General features: G+C 34.6%; 2 protein-coding genes across 2 annotated transcripts; both read right to left on the minus strand.

Moving 5' to 3' along the window:
- Positions 1–7422: 7422 nt before the first annotated feature.
- On the minus strand, positions 7423–14735 carry LOC132062288 (ubiquitin-like modifier-activating enzyme atg7). Its single transcript, XM_059454887.1, is given in 16 exon segments — positions 7423–7612; positions 8099–8258; positions 8345–8460; positions 9040–9240; positions 9812–10000; positions 10103–10261; positions 10353–10497; positions 11098–11203; positions 11303–11492; positions 11657–11751; positions 11846–11900; positions 11984–12175; positions 13098–13315; positions 14450–14479; positions 14482–14592; positions 14726–14735. Coding segments are annotated over 16 exon segments (2157 nt in total). The 3' UTR covers positions 7423–7432.
- A 494-nt stretch (positions 14736–15229) lies between these two features.
- LOC132065513 (ubiquitin-like modifier-activating enzyme atg7) lies at positions 15230–23946 on the minus strand. The gene is made up of 14 exons (XM_059458937.1): positions 23707–23946; positions 22173–22390; positions 20259–20450; positions 20121–20175; positions 19635–19729; positions 19363–19552; positions 19156–19261; positions 18697–18841; positions 18444–18602; positions 18158–18346; positions 17651–17854; positions 17115–17230; positions 16869–17028; positions 15230–15729 (listed from the first exon to the last, which is right to left on the minus strand). The coding sequence occupies exons 1-14, from the start codon at positions 23840–23842 to the stop codon at positions 15550–15552; spliced, it is 2145 nt and encodes a 714-aa protein (XP_059314920.1). The 5' UTR covers positions 23843–23946; the 3' UTR covers positions 15230–15549.
- Positions 23947–25510: the final 1564 nt, after the last annotated feature.

A 25510-nucleotide genomic window follows, 5' to 3' on the forward strand; every position in this document is an offset into this window, starting at 1 on the left:
CACCCTTGATATATACAAAAAAAAAAAAAAAAGGAAACCCAGCAACAGACAACTTTCGTCGTTGAACTGTAAAAATAAGTAGATTATCCTATTTAACGACGCAATTATAAAACAAAATGTTAATTACGAGCTATTTAGCTACAAATAGAGATAGATTTCGTAGTTGATTCATGGTCTTTGGTCGTGCTAAAGAGAATTTGTAATTTTTCCTTTTCATGTACATATATAATTCATAGGATTTAATCGTGTGGTATTAAAGCAACAATTTTTTTATGAATAAACAAAAATAAAAATAGTCTTTGGGGATTGGGTGTATCTATTCTATTCACTGTAGTTACGTTATAGCAAGGAGATTATCTGCCTATATACTTTGAAATTTATAAGTTTTCCTAGAGGATCTCTTGGCCTACTTGGACGGAGGGATTCATGAACTGAGCGTTATTAATTCGAAATTATAGGATAGCGACATCAAGTGTTAATAATTGGGTTTAGATTTTAATATTTGTGTATAATTTGTATAGATTTCTTAGCACATGATATATATACATGATCTGAATCAAAGTTACTGGACCCTACTGAATCTGTAATTGAAAAGTAGTCCTCGTTTTGGAATGTCAAGATTTCATAAATGAAACACCAAGATAATGTCCTAAAATACAATTCCCTCCAGTTTAAAAAGAGTGTCCACTTACCAAATCAAGAAGGAATTGACCTTATATTTCCAAATTTGCCCAATTAAGTGTTAAGTATGACCAAATCCCAATATCTATTTGATTAGGAATTATTTAGTCAAATTAGCTAGTTTTGTCTAGAAATTCGTATTTTCTTAAGAGAGTGCAGATAGCTAAGTGGACATTTTTTTTAACCGAAGGGAGTATTTTTTACATATATATTATGCTCTATATCCGCCCACGATTGGCGCGTACGTGGAAGATGAGATGAGGGCTAGTTCAAAATTTTGAAAATCTAAGCATTCCAAAGACTTAGATATGTGCTCCCATCATGTTTGTTTTATTTGCATTTAATCTATCTAGTTATTATTATTAATATAAATATCTATCGTTTTTTGTTTTTTTTAAAAAAATACTTGTCTGTCTTTGAGCTGTATATATCTGTCCAAAGCTTAGACCTACCCAATGTATTATGACACAGTTCTTTAATGTTTGTTTCTGTATCTTTCTTTTTCTCCCGTTGTCAATATAATTGAGGAAGCACTCATACATTTGTGTTATAATTTGGCTGATGAAAATATTACGTGTTCTTGAAATTTATGGCACACAGCTCTTGATGGATTGGACTGCGCATATATTTATTAGTGAGTCATATTGGATAGATAGTCTCAATACTATTTCGGGACAGTATGGAGCTCAAAATAGTGCAATTTATTTTGATAGTAGTGTCTTGTTGGAGTTTCATGTGTTGAAAGCTCGAACTTGGGGACAGTAGTATGGAGCTCAAAATGGTGCAATTTATTTTTATTCTAACTTCAAGATATTTTCTTGGAGTTTTAAGTTGCTACAATCACACCACGACAGTATCATGGAGTTTCACTAGTACAAGTTGAAATTGCGTGTTTTAGCTAAGGGTAATTTCTTTCCAAATTCTATTTAGCAAATGCTGGCTATTTTTGTTGTTACATGATAGAAAAGTGATCAACCCGTAATATTTTTATAGCAAACAATGGGCGTGTTATGACCTTTATTGCTTTGATACCTTCAATTCGCTATAATATTGCCTAACTCGCCCATTTGACACTCCTACATTTAGAGCATATAATTCAAAAGCACTACTACTAGTATTACTGTACTTTGGTGTGAGAAATCTATAAGTACTCTAATTTGCACAAGGTCCTTAAAATGTACTAGTTGGTATCACAAAAACTCTTTAATTTGTTCTTCTAAGCTCTCAAATTTTCCTATAGGGGAATATTCTTGAGCTTTGTTTATTATTTTCATTTCTTTTTCTTTTTCTATTTATTTATCTCTTTAAAATCGGTTCAAAAAATTAAATTTTTTCATATTCCTAGAGTCTCCTACGACCTACACATCTCCTTGTGCTTAATTTCAAGAGGTCCACACAGAACATGACACGTAATTGTGCAAAGTATGTTAGTCAAGAATTAATTCCAATAACTGTACTAATACATTATTGAGTGATTTCGTTTTCACAAAAGACCCTGGATTTATAAAAAAGATTGACTTTAAAAAAAAAAAAAAGTCAAAATCCTAAGCTAATAGTAAAGTGTGAACATAAAAAGTCTTAAACAAATTTAAAGACGACTTTTCTCGCCGTGGACAAACTGCTCATAAGATGTAGTTATGTTATACGTCCATTTCTAATTCAATGTTACATAAATTATTAACAATAATAATATATATAAAAAAATACATTAGACTCGTGTTTTGACTTGTTTGAATTAGTACTTTTTGAACTAACGAACATTTCAAAAGCTCTTTAATACAAGAGAACTTTTCAAGAAAATGCTTGTAGCAATTGAATCAATCAGCAAAATACAAGGAGGCCAAAGAAAGTAGGATTTATCATGCAATTAATCATTAGGTTAATTTTGGGATTTTACCTTCCCAGGTAGATTAAAAAGTTCCTTGGACCTAGCTAGCTCATATTTGCTTATGGTCCACTTATGTCTAAGACACTTTTAAATGACCTGTTTTAGGTCTTATTTCAAATTGGGAGAGTTTTAGAGAGATTTTTGAGGATTAAAGAGAGATTTTTTTCGACCAACACTAAAATTATATTTTCTGATTCATTAAATGTTGGATCGTATTGATATTTGAACCAATGTTTTAAAAGGCGAGGGCGTAAGGCGGGGCGTTTTTACGCCCGCCTGAGGCGTAAGCACACTAAAAATTATATTTTATAAAATGATATAATTATAATAAATACTTTTAAATAGGTGAAATAATGTAAAAAATTGAAGAAAACTATAAATAAGTGATATATATATATATATATATATATATATATATATATATATATATATATATATATATATATATATATATAATAGATTGTTCTAATTAGTTTTTTTTTTTTTTTGGGGTGGAGCATATATATATATATACACCCTCACAAAAAAAAACTAATTAGAACAATCTATTATATGCTACTTACAAGTACAAGTATGCTCGTTATTTTTTGAGATAGCAAAAGATAAGATAAATAATTGAAAAAGAACATATATTAGGCATTCTAACAATAAAAAAAGGTCTTGACTTTTAAATTTAATGCTTCGAAAAACATTTGAGTAATTACATGTTGACTTTTGAAATCGGGCATTATATTAAGGACTTATTTAACAAATTTCGTTTTAGTTTGAAGAAGTTACGCCCCAAAAACAAAAAACTCGGTTACGCCCCGAATTGCTCACCCATCGCCCCGGGGCATTTTTGGTACGTCTCGCCTTGGGGCTCGCCCCAAAAACTCCTTTTAAAACACTGATTTGAACTAAGTATTCCTAACATTTTGTTCTTTAATTTGAACTGTGAAGATTAGGGGTGTATATGGACCAGGTTGGTTCGGATTTTTCAAATACCAAATCAAATCAATTGTGTCGGGTTTTCAAATCGATTGCACTTTGTTGGCACTCAAAAAAAAAAAAAAGGTTATTCAATCCACTAGACCAAACCAATCCAATAAAAGTCGGGTTTTTCGACCTCAGATTTTTCGGGATTTTTTCAAGAAAAAATCTTCATATAAAATATAACTTTTACTTTAAATATTTTTTTCAGTCCTAGCAAGATACAACTATATAATTAAAGTGTTCCTAAAAAAAATAACAAAAATGTGAAATAAGTGATGACATTGTAATAAAATATTCAACAAAAAAAGATAATGAAATAGCATAAATAAATATTGCTAATTAATAAGGCATATTGAAAATAATTATCATCTAAAAACACTAAATCATGCTAAAATAAGTACGGCTAATAAGTATTAATTACATGATAAAGAAAACAAATTAAGTTATGTATTTTCATTGTTTAAATTAACAATGCAGAACTAAATAATTAATAGATATCTAACATTATTATCATTCCTAGTGTTAAGCTTGAATTACTTTTGTTAGCATTAATATTGATTGGGCTTTGACTTGATTTGAGTTACAAACATCTATGGGCTATAAATCTTATTAGAACATTCAAAATTCTAAGTTCAAACTTGAAATAATTTGTTAAAAGGCAAAAACTGATATGATCCTAAGAAGCTCGTGGGCGATTATGTGGGCTAAAATCCATGTTGGAGCCTTGGACATACATTTTTATTTCACACGCCCTTTGGTGATGAAGATTGAGCCTTTGGAGGCCATGTAAAGACAATTCACAAGGGCATACATAGTATGGATGATTTCTTGGAAGAGGCACAAAAATGTTGGCCAAAAGATGGAAGCCACAAAGTTGGGTTATTTGTGCAAAGGCCACTTTCGGGCCTTTGTTGTAATAGGAATTAACGGTTAAATGCCAAATGTGGCTAGTAGTTAAGTAATTGCGGCTATGCATGTAAAGGCAAAACTATCTAAGCTTGCCTTAGCTTATTTTCATTCCTTAGCTTGAGATTTATGATGAAACTCTTTTGAGTGTAGTTCTCCTTCTATGGAGTTTAGGTTAAACTAGGATTAGCTAGTTAGGTAGTGGGTGGATTCCCTTAACTCTCTTTTACCTTGAATCTCTCTTAGATAATCTAGGATTAGGTTTCCATGTATGAGTTTAAGTCTCTTTCTCCCTTTGATTGAATTCATATAATTGTTTGTTGATTAATAGGTGTTGATAACCAATCCAATCTTGATTAGTCACAATAGATAGATGAATCAATCCCTTCTTTCTTTTATTCTCATATCTAATTTCTTCAATTCTCATCCCTTAATTTCTCACTATCTTAATTTCCGCGTTTGTTGTTTGATTTCGGGTTTTCCCCAAGTCGAATCTTATCAAAAACTATGAAAAAACTTAAGAAATATTGATAAATTACATTATAAGTAAATCATTTCTGTATAAAATATTTTAAAAATTTATATACATGTAATTGTCGCATTAGTTTGGTTCGGTTTGACTTTTTTTAGTTAAAACCAAACTAAATCAATTATGATTGGTTTTTTTTTTTTCCCAACACCAAACCACAAGTCGAATTTTTTTTCTCGGTTTGATTCGGATTATCGATTTGGTGTGATTTGTCGATTTTCTTTGTACAACCCTAGGGAATATGACATTTGGATCTGCCTTTGAAAGGTTGTTAGCTTCGCATTGTCTCCCAGCTTACTTAACAACACCCTTAGTTGATTAATAGCGATCAATTGTTTGAAAATTTTACGTGTAGACAAAATTATATCTAAGTTTAATATAAATTATATCTATTTGCATATTTAATATAAGTTTCTTATATATAAATAGGGCGCATGAGTCAAAGATAATGGGTTCTTAAGCGCCTATTAATCCCTAATTGGTAGATCCGTCATTGTCAATCTACTACCATCGTCTTCTTTTATTTGGACTTGAAACCGGTAATGTGAACAAATTCGTGCAAATAAAAGTTATAGTAGGTTGCACTTGTTGTATTTATATATTAATGAAAAAGTATTCTATAGGGTGAAAGAAATAGTACTCCTCCATCCTAATCTAAATGATATTTTTCGCTTTACGAAAGTCAATTTGACTAACTTTGAAGCTAAATTAGATTAGATTAACTCAATATTTTAAGATTAAAATTTACATATTTGAAAACTATACGAAAAGTGTTATTGTAACTTATTCATATCAATTTGGTGAAAAATATATCTTAAAATGTTGATCAAAATTTATGCAGTTTGAATTTTGAGAAGAAAAATATCACATAAATTGAAACACAAAATGAGTAATACTATCGGCGGTCATTGTTGACCAAAAAAAGTTACATAGAAAAAAGAATTATTTAATCCAGAGTCAGACTTTTCATACTTGCCATCTTCGTATTAACCGACGCTGATACTACAAGATGTAGTTAGTTGTAGAATAATAATAATAATAAAGTTGTAGAATAATAATAACAATAATAATAAAGTGCGGAAGTAGGTGAGGAAAATGTTAAAATATTGCACATAAATACAAGAGCAATGGTTTTTTTTTGGGGGTCTATAAAGTGCAGACGTAGGTATGAAAATGGAATAATATTGCACATAAATGCAAAAGCAACAGTTTTCCTGTTTTTTTTTTTTTTTTTCATTGGGTCTATAATAAATGCCAAAATAGAAAAGAACTACGTCCGTTTACATGTTATAAAGAGACATGAATTGTATATTCCGAAGATATACAAAAGATATTAGTATTTTGTAAATATTTTTCTTTAAGTATGTAAGGGGTGTAATTATTTTTTAAATTAACATTTATGTCTAAGCATACTGCGTAAAAATCCTTCTTTTTCACTATACTGGTTCTCTTACTGCATGTTATGTTTTATATTTCACGATGACACAGTTTTCTTGTAAATGGGTAAAAGGAGCACCCTGTTACATCTCCTTTAGCTATCGTTACATTACTTATGTATCAACTTTCATCTCCTTCCACATATACTTAATCGATTAATACGGAAAATACCATCTTATTACTATGAAGATTCAATTAACTAAGGGGTCGTGTGGTTAACAAGATTAGGATACTAAGCCTGATATTAAATTTGGAATTGTATTACAAATCGTTTGGTTATTTGTATTAGCTAATACCGGTATAACTTTTATACCATAATCTTGGTATTAGCTACACGATATAGAAGGTAGCATTGTAATATTGACATTACAATCCTAGAATTATAACCATAACAACAACATACTATGATCCACATGAAGTGAGGGTTCAGGGATGGATAGGATGTCTGGGATACGCATACGTACCTCTCGCTTTTCGCTACCTCTGCCTTTGTGGGGCAGAGAGGCTATTTCCGAAAGACCCTCGGCTAAGAAAAAGAATTATAATCATAATAATCGAATTATAATTGAGATAACCTTGTTTTGAACCAAACGACCTGTTAAAGAGGTAGGTGGTTTTCGAATTCCATAATCGGCTACTTCACCAATTCTTGAAGAGCCAAATGAGCTTTCATTCCCCAACAAATCTTGCTAGAGATAATAGACCACAAATTGCACCAAATGAGCTTAAAATCAGCAGTTCTAATACTGAAGATGAGTAGCCTTGGGTTTTGATACCAGGAAAACTAAAACAGAACATCATATTTTCCAACAGGAATTTACATGTAGAACCAACATCAACTTGTTACTACAATATCCAAGTTTTGAGTTCTTTTTGTAGATCACAATGGTGTACCTAATCAGTGCAGTCGTCAAACTTGTCATATGCATGTAATGTGAGACAGCGAAAATCTGGTCAGGTGATATATAAACAATCAAATTGATATGCAAAAGAATGAATGAAGTTATGTTACAATAAGGTTATATTTCTACACAATCATCATCGTCATCGTCATTTTCACTATCGTTATCCCAGTCCAGCGTGTAAGATCCCGCTGACTTCATGAGTTCTGTTAGTCCAGTTAGATCCTCCAGATATGTAGGATGATTAATAGCTTGTAATATGAAGTCCATCCCTTTCGTCCGATATTCTGATACCACCTGAGCATAAGGAATTTCATGTGTATCAGTCCAAAGCATATCAAAGAGAGAGCAAAAGAGAGTGATTGAACACAAACAAGTAATGATGCTTTCCACAGTGGCTGATTCCACGGCTCGAATCCCTGACCTATAGGTCACGCGGAGACAACTTTACCGGTGCTCCAAATCCAACAATAGCATAGTTGGGCATAATTTAATCCGATTATTTCTTCTTCTTTTAAATGCTTAGGCATAATCTAATCTAAGTTTGTTAAAGATGTAAGATTGTGTGGTGCAAGGACCAAAGATGAATGAATTGTCACGACTCAAACTGGATCTAAATTTGTAATGAACAGCGTTCACAAATTTTCTAAGAAATCACACTAACACAGTTGAATTAATTTTCTAGGTTCTATGAATAAGAGACCAGGGGCGGCAAAAAATCGTGTTCAGATTGTACAGTATAATAATAGTTCAGGATGGATGGCCTTGAACCGTGAAACTTACAGTGGAGCAACAAGCAGTGCAACAAGTTGAAGCATGACCAACAAGTGTCATCTGAGAAAACTGAGAGAGGGAGCCCCGAATCTGGTGAGGTAGAATGCCAAGAGGTTGTTCCGTGCTACCGTTATCATTAGAGTTTGCAAACTCAGCTTTGGCGTATATTCTGCAAACATAGTTAAATAAGAAACGCTTAAAATGTTGGGATAAAATATAATTTGCACCCATATCACAAAATAGTCGAGGATTTACCCAGAAGGATAATGCAAAACTCCAACCAAAAGTTCAACAGCCAGGGCTGATGCAATAGGAGCAAGTCCGGGACGAGTAACTGTGCATTGTTGGTCTAGGGTACGATTGGCAGTTGACTGCACAAAACTAAAAGGATTCATATTTGTAGATATTCTGGTTAAACAATTGGCAAAATACATCGACAACCCCTTAAACTAGCCAGTAAATTTCATTTAGACACTTAAACTACGGGCTATTTTGACTGAGCAACTGAACACATGATAAAGTCTTCCTATTATTACACTTTCTGCTCAAATTTTGAAAAACTTTTGCGCCTATTCCCAAGCGCCCATTTAGTTGATAAATTAAGTAATTAACCAACTAGAATATGTCACTTACCTTAATTATACACATTAGTCTCAAAAAAGTCATAAAACCTCGAGCATGTTCCAATTAAGCTTGATGTGTATAACTAAAGGAGGTGACATATTTTATGTCGTTAACTTATCGATATAATAGGCGTTTGAGAACATGCGCAATAGTTTTTTGAAAATTTGAGTCGAAAATGTCTAATAGAAACACTTTATTACGTGTTCAGATGCTCAATTAGAACAAGGCGTAATTCGAGTGTCTAAATGAAATTTACTAACAAGTTCAAGGAGTTGTCGATATATTCAGCCTAAACAATTACCATCACTTTCATACAGGAATCTTACATCAATTGGGGCAACCACATCATTGCAAAAGTAACACCCCAATCTCAGTGACTCATTTGGACTTGAAAGGGAAAGATTCTCCATACAAGCAGAGACATTATTCGAAGTTTCAGCTTGTGGGTCCCGTAGAGCATCCACAGAGCCTGCTCCATGACGCATAACTAGAAAGCTATCGAAGCCTAAGGCTGCAGTAATAGTGATCTGTAGAGAGAAAGAAAAGACACGTTTAATAATCAGCAAAAGTTCAGCTGGCACTTGTGAATTCAACATCACATGTTGGGGTGTCAAATAGGCGGGTTGGGCTAGATTAGGACGGGTCAAAATGGGTTGAGTTAATAATGGGCAGGTCAAGCTAATTGGTCTGAAATAGATTGGGCTAAAATGGGCTAAAAAGCGGGTCATAACCCAACCCGCCCACGTCCTACTGAGTCTTAATTCTCCATTTGTTCTTTTATAATTTTTTAAGTACCTAATAAAACTATTTTTCCTTTATTATGACTATATATAATATAACATATCAAGTAAAAATTGTCTTTTTGAAAATATTTTGACAAAGGTTTCTATGGGTCAATTTGGGCTACAAATCAGATCAATTTTTAGATGGGCTGAAATGGTTGGGCTAAAATGGACTGAGCTAATAAATGGGTGGGCGGATTGGGCGGGTCTTTTCATGGGCTAATTTGTCACCCCTAATCACATGCAACATAATAGTCTCAGAAAAGTAAACAAAATTTTAAAGGAAAATTCACAAGAGAAAGCAAAGGTGTAAAACCTTGTTAGCACTTGCACAAAGTAGACTAGGAAGCCATCGACTTTCCTGTGTATCAGTTAATAAAAAGACCGCGTCATGTGAGTTAATCAAATCACACAAATGTCTGCAGTCCTGAAGAATATTAATTTCTTCTTGGCTAGACACTGGATGTCCAGGCATCGGAATAGCCATCACAACACCTTCTGCTTCCTGTCAATAAATTAAAGTTGCGTCAGCAAATGAATTTATCTTTTCTCTATATCTTGAATTATTTTAATTAATTCTTTGATGTCTTGGTAAACGGACCAATACCACTGCTGGAAATATTCGCTTGAGATTTTCAACAGCTTCCACGGCCTTAAATTTGCCACCATTTAAACAGTCATCCAGTACATAAAGAGACTGCCTTATTGGATTAGACATCGAGACCTTGCCACCGTCAACCAATGTAATTTTTCGAACACCCCATGCCTACAAAATTACAAAAGTCAGATAAGCATTTTCAGAAATTTTTACACAATTATTGCTTCCATTTTTTTTTCTCATTTACTTGAGCACTTACCATAAGCATTCGAGCAACTTGGCATCCTAGTGTACCTGCTCCCAGGAGGAGACATTTCGTGGAAGCTAACATGTCCAGATTCAATGACGGCAATGTGCGCCATCTCATTAGTTTCAAGTTCAAATCAGCAGCTGATACAGCTAACCTGGAAAAACATGCCAGAGATTCATATGATGACCACCAAATTATTATATTCATAGAACACAGCAGTAAGGGGTTGTTTGGTTGCTGGTTAGGAAGTGATTTATTCATGTATTAAAATTAGTATAACTAACACCATGTGTGGTAGGATTTTAGTTGCCATGTATAGAATTCAGTCACCAAGTATGATGTTTGGTTACCAGCTTACAATTCTGCATAACTAATACATGTAAAAGTTACGACGGAATCTATGTAATATTTTAGGCAGGGTAGAAGATGAAATAACTAATACTCCCTCCCTTTCAATTTATGTGAACCTATTTTCATTTTAGTCCGTGCCAAAATACATGACCTCTTTCCTAATTTGGAAATAAATTCACTTTATGAATAATTTACAGCCACACAAATATTCAAGACTCATTTTGAACCACAGGTTTCAAAAGTCTTCCCTCTTTCTTAAATATCATGCCCAGTCAAATGGGTTCACATAAATTGAAACGGAGGGAGTACGTAATAACTAATCCCTGCATAACTATTCTCTACATGACTAATCCCTGCATAACTCTAACCAGCAATCAAAAGACCCCTAAATGTTTATGCATACCTTGTCGGATCCATAGTTTTAGCAAGGCTGATGCATCTGGGAACCTTCTTCCCTTTGTTTAGTTCCCATCCCACAACATTAGGCAAGTTCTGATGATTCCTCCTTCCTAAACAAAATACATTATGGCAACGTATAATGAATGACTTTCACTATTTATAAAGGAAGCATAAATCAGATACCAAAACCTATTACCAATAGCTCTTACCTTGTGAAAGAGATACTTCAGCTTCTCCAACAAGCGACAATCCTAGATCTGCAAAACCACGGTTCTCACGGTAGCAGAAAAAGTGAATCTTTCCAAGGCCCCACCTTGAACAGATATAGGCAAGATAATTGCGAAGTGGCCATCCAGGATTACTTGGAAGATGACAAGGGTCATAATAACCAAAAAGAACCTGCTAATTGTAAACAAGGCATTTATGTAAAAGACAGTCCTGTACCTTAAATATCACACATATGAAATGAGATTAGTACTGCAGCATGTTTAATCTTACACGGCAATTATACAGCCTGTATATTGGTTAAGATTCCAAACAACATCAAGAGCGATTGGACATACCTTTTGACCATTATTTTGGCAGGCTTCCCACTCCCTTAGATGTGTGAGAGTAACAATTGAATTTGAACCAATAGACACCAGAAAGAATGGTATATCTGCATCGAAATAATGCTTCAGGTCCCGGAAAAAGAAATTTCAAAACTTGTGACCTTTAAGGATTATACGATAGTTAGCTCCGTGAATTTTTACCTGCAGTGGAGCTCGTGCTACGCCACTCATTACAAGCTCTAGACAAAGATTCAGCCTGTTCGACATAACAACCAATTCGAGATAAATAAATCTAAAATGCGAAAGAATAAAGTAAATTACCCCTCAAGAGAAAAATACCTCTTCAGAAGTGAAGCACCGGGAAGCTGGCTTCAAATTAACTAGAGTTGCAGGAGGATCAAGCACCAAAGCAGGGAAAGCAAACCAATAATGAAAGCTCCACTTTTTCAAGTCTGCAAATGATGTAACTAGGAATCTTAAGAGCACAGAACTGTCCTCCTCAACTTTGCCTGAGTAAATGTCATCCCATATCTGATTCGCAATAACAATTCAAAAAACTATCACGGTGAGATGACACTAAAGTTCAGCCTTATGCCATGCATGATACATACTACTTAAGCTACGGAATAACAGAATTTGAAGAAGAGCTTTCACTCAATACGTGAAATTTACCAAGGTTAATATAGCTATAACTGATTCACAGCTATTGTTTTCTCTTACTCTAAGGCCAAATATTAACCTATCCTGGTATTAGCAGATATGGATCAGGGGTGTCAAATGGGCGGGTTGGGCTGAATTTGGGTGGCTATAAATGGGGTGAGTTAATAAATGGGCAGGTCAGTTACTTGGGCTGAAATTGGTTGGGTTAAAATGGGCTACTAAGCGGGTCATAATCCAACCAGCCCAATTCTTACTAAGTTTTATTTCTTTGTTTGTTCTTATATAATCCAAGGGAAACCTTCAAGTAATAGTATAGTTGTCTCCGTGTGACCAATAGGTCATGGGTTCGAGCCGTGAAAGTAGCCAGTAATACTTGCATTAGGATAGGTTGTCTACATCACAACCCGTGGGGTGAGGCCCTTCCCTGGACCCTGCTAAAGCGGGATGCTTTGTGCACAAAGTGGCCCTTTTTGTTCTCTTATAATTCTTAAGAACCTAATAAAACTATTTTTTTCTTTATTTATGGCTATATGTAAATATCAAATAAAAAGATGCTTTTGAAAATATTTTGACAAGGTTTCTCATGAGTCAATTTGGATTACATATCAGCCCAAATTTTAGATGGGCTAAAAACGGTTGGGCTAAAATGGACCAATAAATGGGTGGGCCAGTTACTCACCCAAACTTGAGAGGGTTGGGCGGATCATGTTTTCATGGGGTGATTTGGCACCCCTAGGCTCATAAACATTGTGCATGAAGCAGCAAATTTGAGAAAAGAAATATTTTACTATACCTTCTTGGCTTCTGCCTTAAGTAGGCTCTGCTTATCAAGTGCATAGAAACTTTCCAACGTGTTTGTGTTAAGAAGAATGCCAGGGACAGGACACCTATTTCTGTTCCCCTGACTAGCTAGGAGAGACGATGGTTCCTCATCGGAATCAGCAGGCAAAGATTCGGAAAGAAGAGTCAAGTGATTTGATACTTGAGGATGCGAGCAAGGTGCATAAAAACCTGCACAAAAACAATTCAGGCCAGTAGGAACAAACACTATAAACCCCAAAGGCTGCAATTTCAGTTCCATAAAAAAGGGAAGACGTTCAATATTTGATAAAATTCAGCCACTTTAAATGGCACCGGAACAAAGATTATGATATAAACCCCCAAAAGCTACAATTTCAATTCCATCACTACGGAAAATGACTAATACAATAACAACTACTACGCGTCAATCTAAACAAGTTGGGGTCGGGCTACATGAATCCTCACTAACCGTACAACCCCCTTAAGCTAAATCCATGTCATCATCACACCAACACAACAAATAAGGCAAACGTGTAATATTAGATAAAATGCAGTCACTCTAATGGCACCAGGACAAAGATTGTGAAATAAACCCCAAAAAGATACAATTATTTTTTTCTGAAAAGGATAGTAGGAAACTCCAGTACTCCCAAAAAAAAAAATGAATAAGCTCGACAGTGAGAATCACGACGAGTCTTAGGTTTCAACTTTATGGAATTTGGATTATAGGACGATGACTTCAAGTGCTAATAACTAGGTTCTTAATTTAATATGTATACATATTTAATGAAATATACCCTACCCCAAAAAGGTAGAGGTAAGGTCTGCATATATCATACACTCACTGGGTATGTTGTTGTTGTATTTAATGAATTATACACTTGTTTAAGCAAAGCTACGAGGTTCGGCGGAAAAAAGTATCTAGGCTTCTAACTCCTCCCCTCTCATAAAATAATTGATTTAAGAAAAGAGTGAACATTAATAAGTCGGGAAAATTCAGTAACCTGAAAAGAGAAGGAACGAAAATTGGACTACATTGTTAAATCCCAACAAAAGGGTAAATAACAAATAGCAAGAACAATTCAGTAACTCAAACAAACAAAGTAAATAATCACCAAAGCTACATAATTTGCAATTAGTAAAACAGATAAACCATAAAAAAAAATACAAGAAGCAAAAAAACATGAATAATTATTGATCATAAGAAAAGGGTACACTATAAATAGCAAGAACAATTCAGCAACTTCAACAAAAAAAATTACAAAAGCTATGTAAATTTACAATTAGTAAAACAGATTATAACCATAGTAAAAAATTTGCAAAAAAGTAAAAAAAGAAGCATACCAGTAATTGGAATAGGGCATTCATCAAGGGCAGTTTATTAAGTTTTAAAGAAGATAATTTATGCCAAAATCCTTCATCTACAGAACTTTGAAAAGGTGCAAATTGAAGAATTGTTCTTTTAATTTTTCTTAATGTTTTTTTTACTGTTTCTCATTACTCGAGACACAAAATTTAAGAGCTCTTTTTCTCCAATATAGATTCTTTTTCTTCTTCCGCTTTTTTTTTTTTTTTAACTTTCTTTGTTCAGTTTTTAATGTTTTTTTTTTTTTTTTTTACTGTTTCTCATTAATTCTACGCTTATACTTTATGATCGGTAACAACTTTATTCTAAATCTCATTAATTCTACGCTATACTTTATGATCGGTAACAACTTTACTCTAAAGGGAGGTCAGCACCCACGACCTTAAATTCTAGGTCCGTCACTGCACATTCCGCATATACTTAATCGATTAATACTGGAAGTACCATCTTATTACTATGAAGATTCAAACGGTTATCAGGATTAGGCTACTAAGCCTGATATAAAATTTGGAATTGTAATATAAATCGTTCGGTTATTAGTATTAGCTAATACCAGTATGACTTCGATACCAAAATCTTTGTATTAGCTATCCCATATAGAAGGTAGGATTGTCATCTTGAGATTATAATCCTGGAATTATAATCATAATTACCAAATTATAATTGGGATATCCTTATTTTGAACCAAACGACCCATTAAAGAGGTGCTTTTTTATTTCCATATTCAGCTAATTGACTAACTCAAGAGCTAAATGAGCTTCATGGCCCAACAAATTGTATTAGAGATAATAGACCAGAGATTGTACGAAATGAGCTGAAAATCAGCAGTTCTAACTTCTAATACTGAAGATTAGTAGTCCTGGGGGTTGATACCAAGAAAACTAAAACAAAACATAATATTTTCCAATAGGAATTTACATGTAGAAACAACATCAAGTTTTTGAGTTCTAATGGCTGATCTGTAGTTGTCCACTTGTCATATGCGTGTGAAGTGAGATGGCGAAGATCCGGTCAGGGAGATATACAAACAATCAAATTGATTGCAAAGAATGGATGTAGGTATTATGTTACAATAAGGTTATATTTCTACACAATCATCATCGTCGTCATCATTTTCACTATCGTTATCCCAGTCCAGCGTGTAAGATCCCGCTGACTTCATGAGTTCTGTTAGTCCAGTTAGATCCTCCAGATATGTAGGATGATTGATAGCTTGTAGTATGAAGTCCATCCCTTTCGTTTGATATTCTGATACCACCTGAGCATAAGGAATTTCATGTGTATTAGACTCGGAGCGTATAAAAGAGAGCAAAAGCGGATGATTAATCACAAAACTGTAGAATTAACTTGCTTTTAAGATGCAAAATTTCATAACCAGGAAAAAAATAGTCCTCCTTTTTGGAGAGTCCAACGACAACATAATTGGGAAAGGGTTGCACCCTCGAGGAGGTGTAATTTAGGCAGCCTACACTAACGCAAGCACCAATGGCTGATTCCACGGCTTGAATGTCACACGGAGACAACTTTACCATAGCTCCAAGTCAAACGGCAATATAGTTGGGCGTAATTAATTGAGTTCAATGGTCAAAAACAACTTGAACTATCACTTTTTTCGGGTTTCACGCCCTGCCTGAACTATCATCATTTATGTATTTAAAGCACAACCTCAACTATCAGCTGAACCCTTTTCCTACGTGATAGGGTTTAGGGTTTTCAGATAGGAAAAGGGAACGAAAGATAGTTGAAGTGTGTTTTAATACATAGATGGTGGTAGTTCAGGTAGGAAAAGGGAACAACAAATAGTGAGGGTGTGAAACTCGCGAAAAGCGATAGTCCGGGTGTGCTTTTGACCATTATCTCTTTAATATAAGTTCTTTTTCTTCTTTTTAATGCATAGGCATAATCTAATCTGAGCTAGTTAAAAAATGTAACAATCTGTGGTGCAAGGAATAGAGATGTATGACTTGTCACAGGACTCAAACTGGTTCCAAATTTTTTAACAAATGTTGGCGCACAAATTTCTAAGAAATCACACTAATTACAGTTGACTAAAATAAGTTGGAAAAACATACCAATATAAGCAGTTTCAACAAAATAACTTAAGATCCTTATGGAACAATTTCAAATAGATTACCAAGACGGAGGTTACTGATTAAGCATGAAAGCCACAAAGAACTAAACAAGAACAGCGAGCTAACAGAAAAAGACAGTCAGATCGTACAGTATAATAACAGCTCCAGACTAAGTTGCTCGGACTCTTCAAAAATGCCGCCTAGTGCTTCTCGGATCCTCCAAAAGTAGTGCATTTTTGTAGGATCCTACACAGGTACGGCCACATTTTTGGAGAGTCCGAGGAACACAGGTTCGGGATGGATGGCCTTGAATAGTGAAACTTACAGTGGAGCAACAAGCAGTGCAACAAGTTGAAGCATGACCAACAAGTGTCATCTGAGAAAATTGAGAGATGGAGCCCCGAATTTGATGAGGTAGAATGCCAAGAGGTTGTTCAGTGCTACCGTTATCATTCGAGTTTGCAAACTCAGCTCTAGCGTTTATTCTGCAAACATAGTTAAATACGAAATGCTTAAATTTTTGGGGTAAAATATAATTTGCACGAATATCACAAAATAGTTAAGGATTTACCCAGAAGGATGATGCAAAACTCCAACCAAAAGTTCAACAGCAAGGGCTGATGCAATAGGAGCAAGCCCGGGACGAGTAACCGTGCATTGTTGGTCTAGGGTACGATTAGCCGTTGACTGCACAAAGAACAAAAGGATTCATATTTGTAGATATTGCAATCAACCGACGGAAAAGGATCAAAACTGCCCTGGACTATGCGAAATTGGACAATTTTACCCTTCATAAAAGTTGGTTTTTCATCTACCCCTGCCGTTACCAAAGTGGCTCAAAATGCCCTTTGGACTAATGGACCTCATTTTCTCTAATTAACATTTTTAACCCAAATGATCTGCCACCTGTCCTGATTAAATCAAAGTGGACCAGATTTATCCTCACACTATACGCATGATTCAATTTCCCTATACTACGCGTATTATTCAGTTTTGCCTCCTCCACCGCCACTACTACCACTGGTTTGCCAATTTCGCATAGTTTCAGGGGCAGTTTTGATCCTTTCCCCATCAAAAATTACCATCATTTTCATGCAAGAATCTTACATCAATTGGTGCAACCACATCATTGCAAAAGTAACACCCCAATCTCTGTGACTCATTTTCACTTGAAAGGGAGAGATTCTCCATACTAGAGGAGACGTTATTCGAAGTTTCAGCTTGCGAGTTTCGTAGAGCATCCACGGGGGGTCCCGCCCCATGACGCATAACTAGAAAGCTATCGAAGCCTAAGGCTGCAGTAATAGTAATCTGCGGAGAGAGAAACGACACGTGTAATAATCAGGAAAAATTCAGCTGGCACTTGTGAATTCAACATCACATGCAACATACTCCAGTCAAACCTCTCTATAACAGCGTCGTTTGTCTGAATATTTTTTTGGCTGCTATAGTGAAATGTTGCTATAGAGAAAGATCGGTTCCACAGAAAATATGGTTGTTATAGTGAGATGTTATAGAGGATGACTGTTATAGAGAGGTCTGACTGTAGTAGTCTCAGAAAAGTAAACAAAATTTTCAAAGGAAAATTCCCAAGAGAAAGTAAAGGTGTAAAACCTTGTTCGCACTTGCACAAAGTAGACTAGGAAGCCATCGACTTTCCCGTGTATCAGTTAATAGAAAGATCGCGTCATGTGAGTTAATCAAATCACACAAATGCCTGCAGTCCTGAAGTATACTACTTTCTTCTTGGCTAGATACTGGATGTCCAGGCATCGGAATAGCCATCACAACACCTTCTGCTTCCTGTCAAGAAATTAAGGTGCGTCAGCAAATGAACTTATCATTTTCTCTATATCTTCAATTATTTTAATTCTTTGAGGTCTCAGTAATGGACCAATACCACTGCTGGAAATATCCGCTTAAGGCTTTCAACTGCTGCAATGGCCTTAAATTTTCCACCATTTAAACAGTCATCAAGCGCATAAAGTGACTGCCTTATTGGATTAGACATTGAGACCTTACCACTGTCTACCAATGTAATTTTTCGGACACCCCATGCCTACAAATATACAAAAGTCAGAGAAGCAATTTTAGAAATTGCTACACAATTATTGCTTTCATTTTCTTCTTTCTCCATTTTCTTGAACACTTACCATAAGCATTCGAGCGACCTGGCATCCGAGTGTACCTGCTCCAAGGAGGAGACATTTCGTGGAAGCCAAAAGGTCTAGATTCAATGACGGCAATGTGCGCCATCTCATTAGTTTCAAGTTCAAATCAGCAGCTGATACAGCTAGCCTGGATAAACATGACCACCAAATTATTCATAGAATACAGCAGTAAATTTTTTTTTTTTTTTTTTTAATTTTGTTCGGACCGCATGGTCCAGGCCAGGCTTGCGCATGCCTTGACTAATTCAATGGAGTACCTGCTACCTCCCACCAAAGACAGGTATCGAGTAACTCTGTCCACCAACGCTTGGACAGATGGAAAGAAATCATTAGTGTATTTTTTTTGCCTCCACTGGGATTTGAACCTGAGACCTCATGGTTCTCAACCCACTTCATGGACTACTAGGCCACACCCTTGGTGCAAAAAATGTTTGTGCATACCTTGTCGGATCCATAGTTTTAGCAAGGCTGATGCATCTCGGTACCTTCTTCCCTTTGTTTAGTTCCCATCCCACAACATTAGGCACGTTCTCATGATTTCTCCATCCTAAACAAATTATCATTATGGCAACGTAAAAGATATGACCTTCACTATTGATAAAGGAAACATAAATCAGATACCAAAGGTCTAAATACTAATAGCTCTACCTTGTGAAAGAGATATTTCAGCTTCTCCAACAAGTGACAATCCCAGATCTGTAAAACCACGGTTCTCACGGTAGCAGAAAAAGTGAATATTTCCAAGGCCCCGCCTTGAACAGATATAAGCAAGATAATTGCGAAGTGGCCATCCAGGATTACTTGGAAGATGACAAGGGTCATAAAAACCAAAAAGAACCTGCTTATTGTAAAAAAGGCATTTATGTCAAAGGCAGTCCTGTACCATAAATATCACACATATCAAGAGCGAATGGACAAACCTTTTGACCATTATTTTGGCAGGCTTCCAACTCCCTTAGATGCCTGAGAGTAACTATTGAATTTGAACCGATAGATACCAAAAAGAATGGTGTATCTGCATTAAACTAATGCTTCAGGTCCCGGAAAAAGAAATGTCAAAACTTGTGACCTTTAAAGATTATTCCCTCTGTCCCAAATTATTTGTCGTGATTTCTAGAAATAGTTGTCTCAAGCTATTTGTCGTTTTCGAAGTTCAAGATAAGATTATCTTTTTCCCATTTTACCCTTAGTAGTAATTGTTCTTGAAGATTACAAACACCTCAAGATGGCACATAAATAGATTAAATATTCAATGGAGAGATATCTTATGACACAAATAAGGGTAAAAAAAAAAAAAAAAAAAAAACTCCTAATTAATGTTTTCTTAAGGGGAGTGTAAAAGAGAAACACGACAAATAATTTGAGACGGAGGGAGTATATGATAGTTAGCTCCATGAACTTTTTACCTGCAGTGGAGCTCGTGCTACGCCACTCATTACAAGCTCTAGACAGAGATTCAGCCTGTTCGCCATAACAAAACATTTGGGATAAATATATCTAAACTGTGAAAGAACAAAGTAAATGATCATTCAAGAGAAAGGAACCTCTTCAGACGTGAAGCACCGGGAAGCTGGCTTCACGTTAACTAGAGTTGCAGGAGGATCAAGCACCAAAGCAGGGAAAGCGAACCAATAATGAAAACTCCACTTTTTCAAGTCTGCAAATGATATAACTAGGAATCTTAAGAGCACAGAACTGTCCTCCTCAACTTTGCCTGAGTAAATGTCATCCCATATCTGATTCGCAATAACAATTCAAAAACTATCACGGTGAGATGATACTAAAGTTCAACCTCTTTCCATGCATGATACGTACTATTAAGCTTTGAAATAACAGAATGCAAAAGTCCTTTCACTCAATATGTGAATTTACCAAGGCAAACATAGGGCTGGGCATAAATACCGAAAACCAAAAAACCGGACCGAACTTCAAGAAACCGAAATCGAAAGAACCGAACTGAACTAGTTTGGTTCGGTGTTCGGTGTTCACCTTCAAAAAACCGAAACCGAAATAGCCGAACCGAACTTTGATGAAACCGAACCGAAGAACCGAAATTTATACATTACCCAAAAAAATTAAAATAGTCCAGACCCATTAAGTTTAAGCTCAAAAAAAAACCCAATTGTAATAAGCTCTCTTTTGCTTTTGTATCCCTAATTTTCCACTTCAGTTGAGAAAATCAAATATCATTAACAAAGAAAGGTGACTAGGATGTGTCTTTAGGATTAATGTATGTCCTTTATGTGTTTTCTTAATTATTCTTACTGTATGTATATAACACCTAGTAATCCTATATTACGGTTATGGTTTTCTGTTCTTGTGTATCCTGTTTGTTTGATTTTGATTTTAATTTGTTAGTTTTATGTTTTGTTGCTTTTGAGAATATGAATTAGTGTAAATGGAATCGCTTCTAATATCATATCAAAAAAACCGAATTGAAAAAATCGAAACCGAACCGAACCAAACTTCAAAAAACCGAAACCGAAAGAACCGAACCGAACTAGTTTGGTTCGGTGTCCACCTTCAAAAAACCGAAACCGAAATAGCCAAACTGAAGTTTGATAAAACCGAACCGAAGAACCGAACGCCCACCCTGCAAACATAGCTATAACTGATTCATAGCTATTGTTTTCTCTTTACTCTAAGGCCAAATATTAACATATCCTGCTGTTAGCAGATATTACTCAAGTCAAATGGGTGGGTGAGGCTGAATTTGGGCAGGTCAATCGGCTGAGTTAATGACCCACCCAAAATATCTTGGTTGAAACGGGTTGGGCTGAAAAGGGCTAAAAAGCAGGTCATAATCCAGCCAGCCCAGTTCTAACTAAGTTTTAATTTCTTTGTTTGTTCTTTTATAACTTTTAAGTACCTAATAAAACTTTTTTTTTCCCTTTATTTATGGCTATATGTAACATAGGAGTATCAAATTGAAAAAATGTCTTTTTGAAAATAATTTGACAAGTTTTTCATAGGTCAATTTGGGCTACTATATCTGTATTTCAACATGGCTTCTTGACCGCTATATTTCCTTTTCAAAATTGCTTTGTATTGCTTTACTTGAGCCAAGGGTCTTCCGGAAACAGCCTCTCTACCTTCACAAGGCAGGGTAAGGTTTGCGTACACACCACCCTCCCCAAGACCCCACTTGTGGGATTACACTTGGAATGTTGTTGATGTAATTTGTAATTTGGGCTACATTTCAGCCCAATTTTTAGATGGGCTGAAGCGGGTTGGTCTAAAATGGGATGAGCTAATAAATGGGCCGGTCATGAACTAGTTTTGGGGGGGCTATGTTTTCATGGGCTAAGTTTTCCACCCCTAGCTATAACTGATTCACAGCTATTGTTTTTCTCTTACTCTATGGCCATATAATAACCTATTCTAGTGTTAGAAGATATGGCTCAACATACAAACTGTGCATGTAAGTAGAAAACTTGAGGAAAAATGTTTTACTATACCTTCTTGGCTTCTGCCTTAAGTAGGCTCTGCTTATCAAGCGCATAGAAACTTTCCAACGTGTTTGTGTTGAGAAGAATGCCAGGGATAGGACACCTATTTCTGTTCCCCTGACTAGCTAGATTAGACGAGGATTCCTCACTGGATTCAGTAGGCAAAGATTCAGCAAGAAGAGTCAAGTGATTTGATACTTGAAGATGCGAGCAAGGTGCATAAAAACCTGCACAAAAAAAATTCAGGCAAGTAGAAACAAACACTATTAAACTCCAAATGCTACTATTTCAGTTCCATCAAAAAGCAAACGTTTAATATTTGATAAAATCCAGTAACTCTAAATGTCACCGGAACAAAGATTATGATATAAACCTCCAAAAGCTACAATTTCAATTCCATCAGTAAGGCAAATGTCTAATACAATAACAACTACTACGCGGTCAATCTAAACAAGTTGGAGACGGCTATATGAATCCTCACTAACCATGCTTCCCCGTTTAAGCTCAACTCAAGCCATCATCATACCAAAACAATAAATAAGCCAAACGTTTAATATTCGATAAAATTCAGTAACTCTAAATGCCACCAGAACAAAGATTGTGAAATAAACCCCAAAAAGATGCAATTTTTATTTCTGAAAAGTGTAGTAGGAAACTCCAGTACTCCAAAGGAAAAAAGAATAAGCTCGACAACGAGAATCACGACGAGTCTTAGAGGCGGAGACAAGATTTCAACTTTACGGAATTTGGATTATAGGACGATGACTTCAAGTGCTAATAACTAGGTTCTTAATTTAATATGTATACATATTTAATGAATTATACCCTATCCCCACAAAGGTAGAGGTAAGGTCTGCATACATCCTACCCTCCCTAGACCCCACTTGTGGGATTAAACCGGGTATGTTGTTATTGTTGTTGTTGTATTTCATGAATTATACACTTGTTTAAGCAAAGCTACGAGGTTCGGCTGACCAAAGTATCCAGGCTTCTAACTCCTCCCCTCTCATAAACCAAAAACATGAATAATTGATCTAAGAAAAGAGTGAACATTGTTAAATCCCAACAAAAGCGTAAATTACAAATAGCAAGAACAATTCAGTAACTCAAAAAAACAAACAAACAAGCAAAGTAATAATCACAAAAGCTATGTAATTTGCACTTAGAAAAACAGATAAACAATTAAAAAAAAAATTACAAGAAACGAAAAAAAAGAAGAAGAAGCTACATTGTTGAATCCTAACAAAAGGGTAAATAACAAATAGCAACAACAATTCAGTAACTCAAACAAACAAAGTAAATAATCATCAAAGCTACATAATTAGCAATTAGTAAAACAGATAAACCATAAAAAAAAAAATACAAGAAGCAAAAAAACATGAATAATTATTCATCATAAGAAAAGGGTACACTATAAATAGCAAGAACAATTCAGCAACTTCAACAAAAAAAAAATTACAAAAGCTATGTAAATTTACAATTAGTAAAACAGATTATAACCATAGTAAAAAATTAGCAAAAAAGTAAAAAAAAAGAAGCATACCAGTAATTGGAATAGGGGATTCATCAAGGCGCAGTTTATTAAGTTTTAAACAAGATAATTTATGCCAAAATCCTTCATCTACAGAACTTTGAAAAGGTGCAAATTGAAGAATTGTTCTTTTTCCAGTATCAGCCATAGCTAAAGATTAAATCTTTGGTTTATATTGGAAATCCTGTAATTAAATTGTTAAGTAATTTGTTGACTTGTTTTGCTGAGAATTGAAGGTTTACAGAAAAGAAAGGAGGAGACAACACCTATACGGATGTTGGCAAGGGAAGTGCAAAGATAGCCACTTGAGGAATCTGTTTAAGACATAGCCAAATTTCATATCCAGTCAAACCTCTCTATTACAAAAACAAAACAAAAAAAAGGTTGTTATAGCAAATTGCTATAATTAGGGGGGGGTTCATGGGTTGATTTTAAGTTAAAATCAAAACCAAATCAATTTAGTCGGTTTTTAAAATTATTAAAACCAAACCAAATCAAATATAATACATCTCCATTGATTTGGTTGTAATCGGGTTGGTTCTGTTTGGGTCGATTTTCTATTTTTAAGAAAATTAACGGTATTTCTCTATTTCATGTTTTTTTGCCCTACAATTAGGAGAGAATTTTCTATTCTTTTCCAACTTATAATCTGTTATTATCCTTTTATTGTGGTAGCTATAGTTTCTTGCATTATGGAGAAAATGTCTTAAGACTTATGATTTTAATTATGTGAATAAAGTTTATAAGAAATATGAAAAATAAATCAATGTAAATCTCATGTTGTTTCTTTGAATAAATGAGTTTGAATTCATAATTTTTTTTTTTAAATCGGCTTATAGTATAAAGTTCATTAGCCTATTAAAGATAAATAAAATTTTGCTTAAAAAGTATATAAATTATTTAAAAGTATTTATAAAAACTTATGAATTTTTTTTTTTTTTGTGTGTGTGTGTGTGTGTCTCTCTCTCTCTCTCTCTCTCTCTCTCTCTCTCTCTCTCTCTCTCTCTCTCTCTATATATATATATATATATATATATATATATGTTCGGTTTTTTCTTCAGTTTGCTTTTAGTAAAACCAAATATTATCGATTTTTAAAAATTCAAAACCAAACCTTGCCCAAGTAAATATCGGTTTATTTAATCGATTTGGATCGATTTTTAACCAAACCGCGAACACCCCTAGCTGTTATACACCTATAACAGCATTGATATTTAAATAATGTTTCCTTGTTATAGGCCAAAAAATTCATAAAATTTATTTTTTTATTTTTTATTGCCAAATGATGAGCTTAATCACACTTTGTATAACGAAAGAAAATCTTTTCATGATGAAAATATATACTCATATAAAATACTTTGTCATAAATAGTTTATTAAAATTTCAAAATATTTGGTCAAAACCTCTACACTTATTATTGGAAATCATACATATTTCATTTTTATAAAGATGGTTAAATATTATGTTACAAAAAAAGTTTATTGTTATATGTGGGGGGCGGGGGCGGGGTTGGGGGGGTGTTATTTTACGAAGAGCTTATTGTTAAAAAGTTGGTTATTACTGTTACAAGTAAAATGCTATTATAGAGAAATAAAATATAACATAAAAGATCAGTTCCGAAAAAACTTGGGCATTATAGAAAGGTGCCGCTATATACGGATGTTTTTATAGAGAGGTCTAACTGTAATTCAAGTTTTTTGTCTTAAATTTCACTTTTGTTTTGAAATTATTGCTTGGAGTTTCACTTTTTGCCTGAAATTTCACTAAAGACCCATTTGGCCATGAGATTTGTTCACTTTTTTTCTGAAAATTATTT

Source organism: Lycium ferocissimum, chromosome 7, assembly GCF_029784015.1.
Source record: "Lycium ferocissimum isolate CSIRO_LF1 chromosome 7, AGI_CSIRO_Lferr_CH_V1, whole genome shotgun sequence".
Taxonomy (NCBI): Eukaryota; Viridiplantae; Streptophyta; class Magnoliopsida; order Solanales; family Solanaceae; genus Lycium; species Lycium ferocissimum.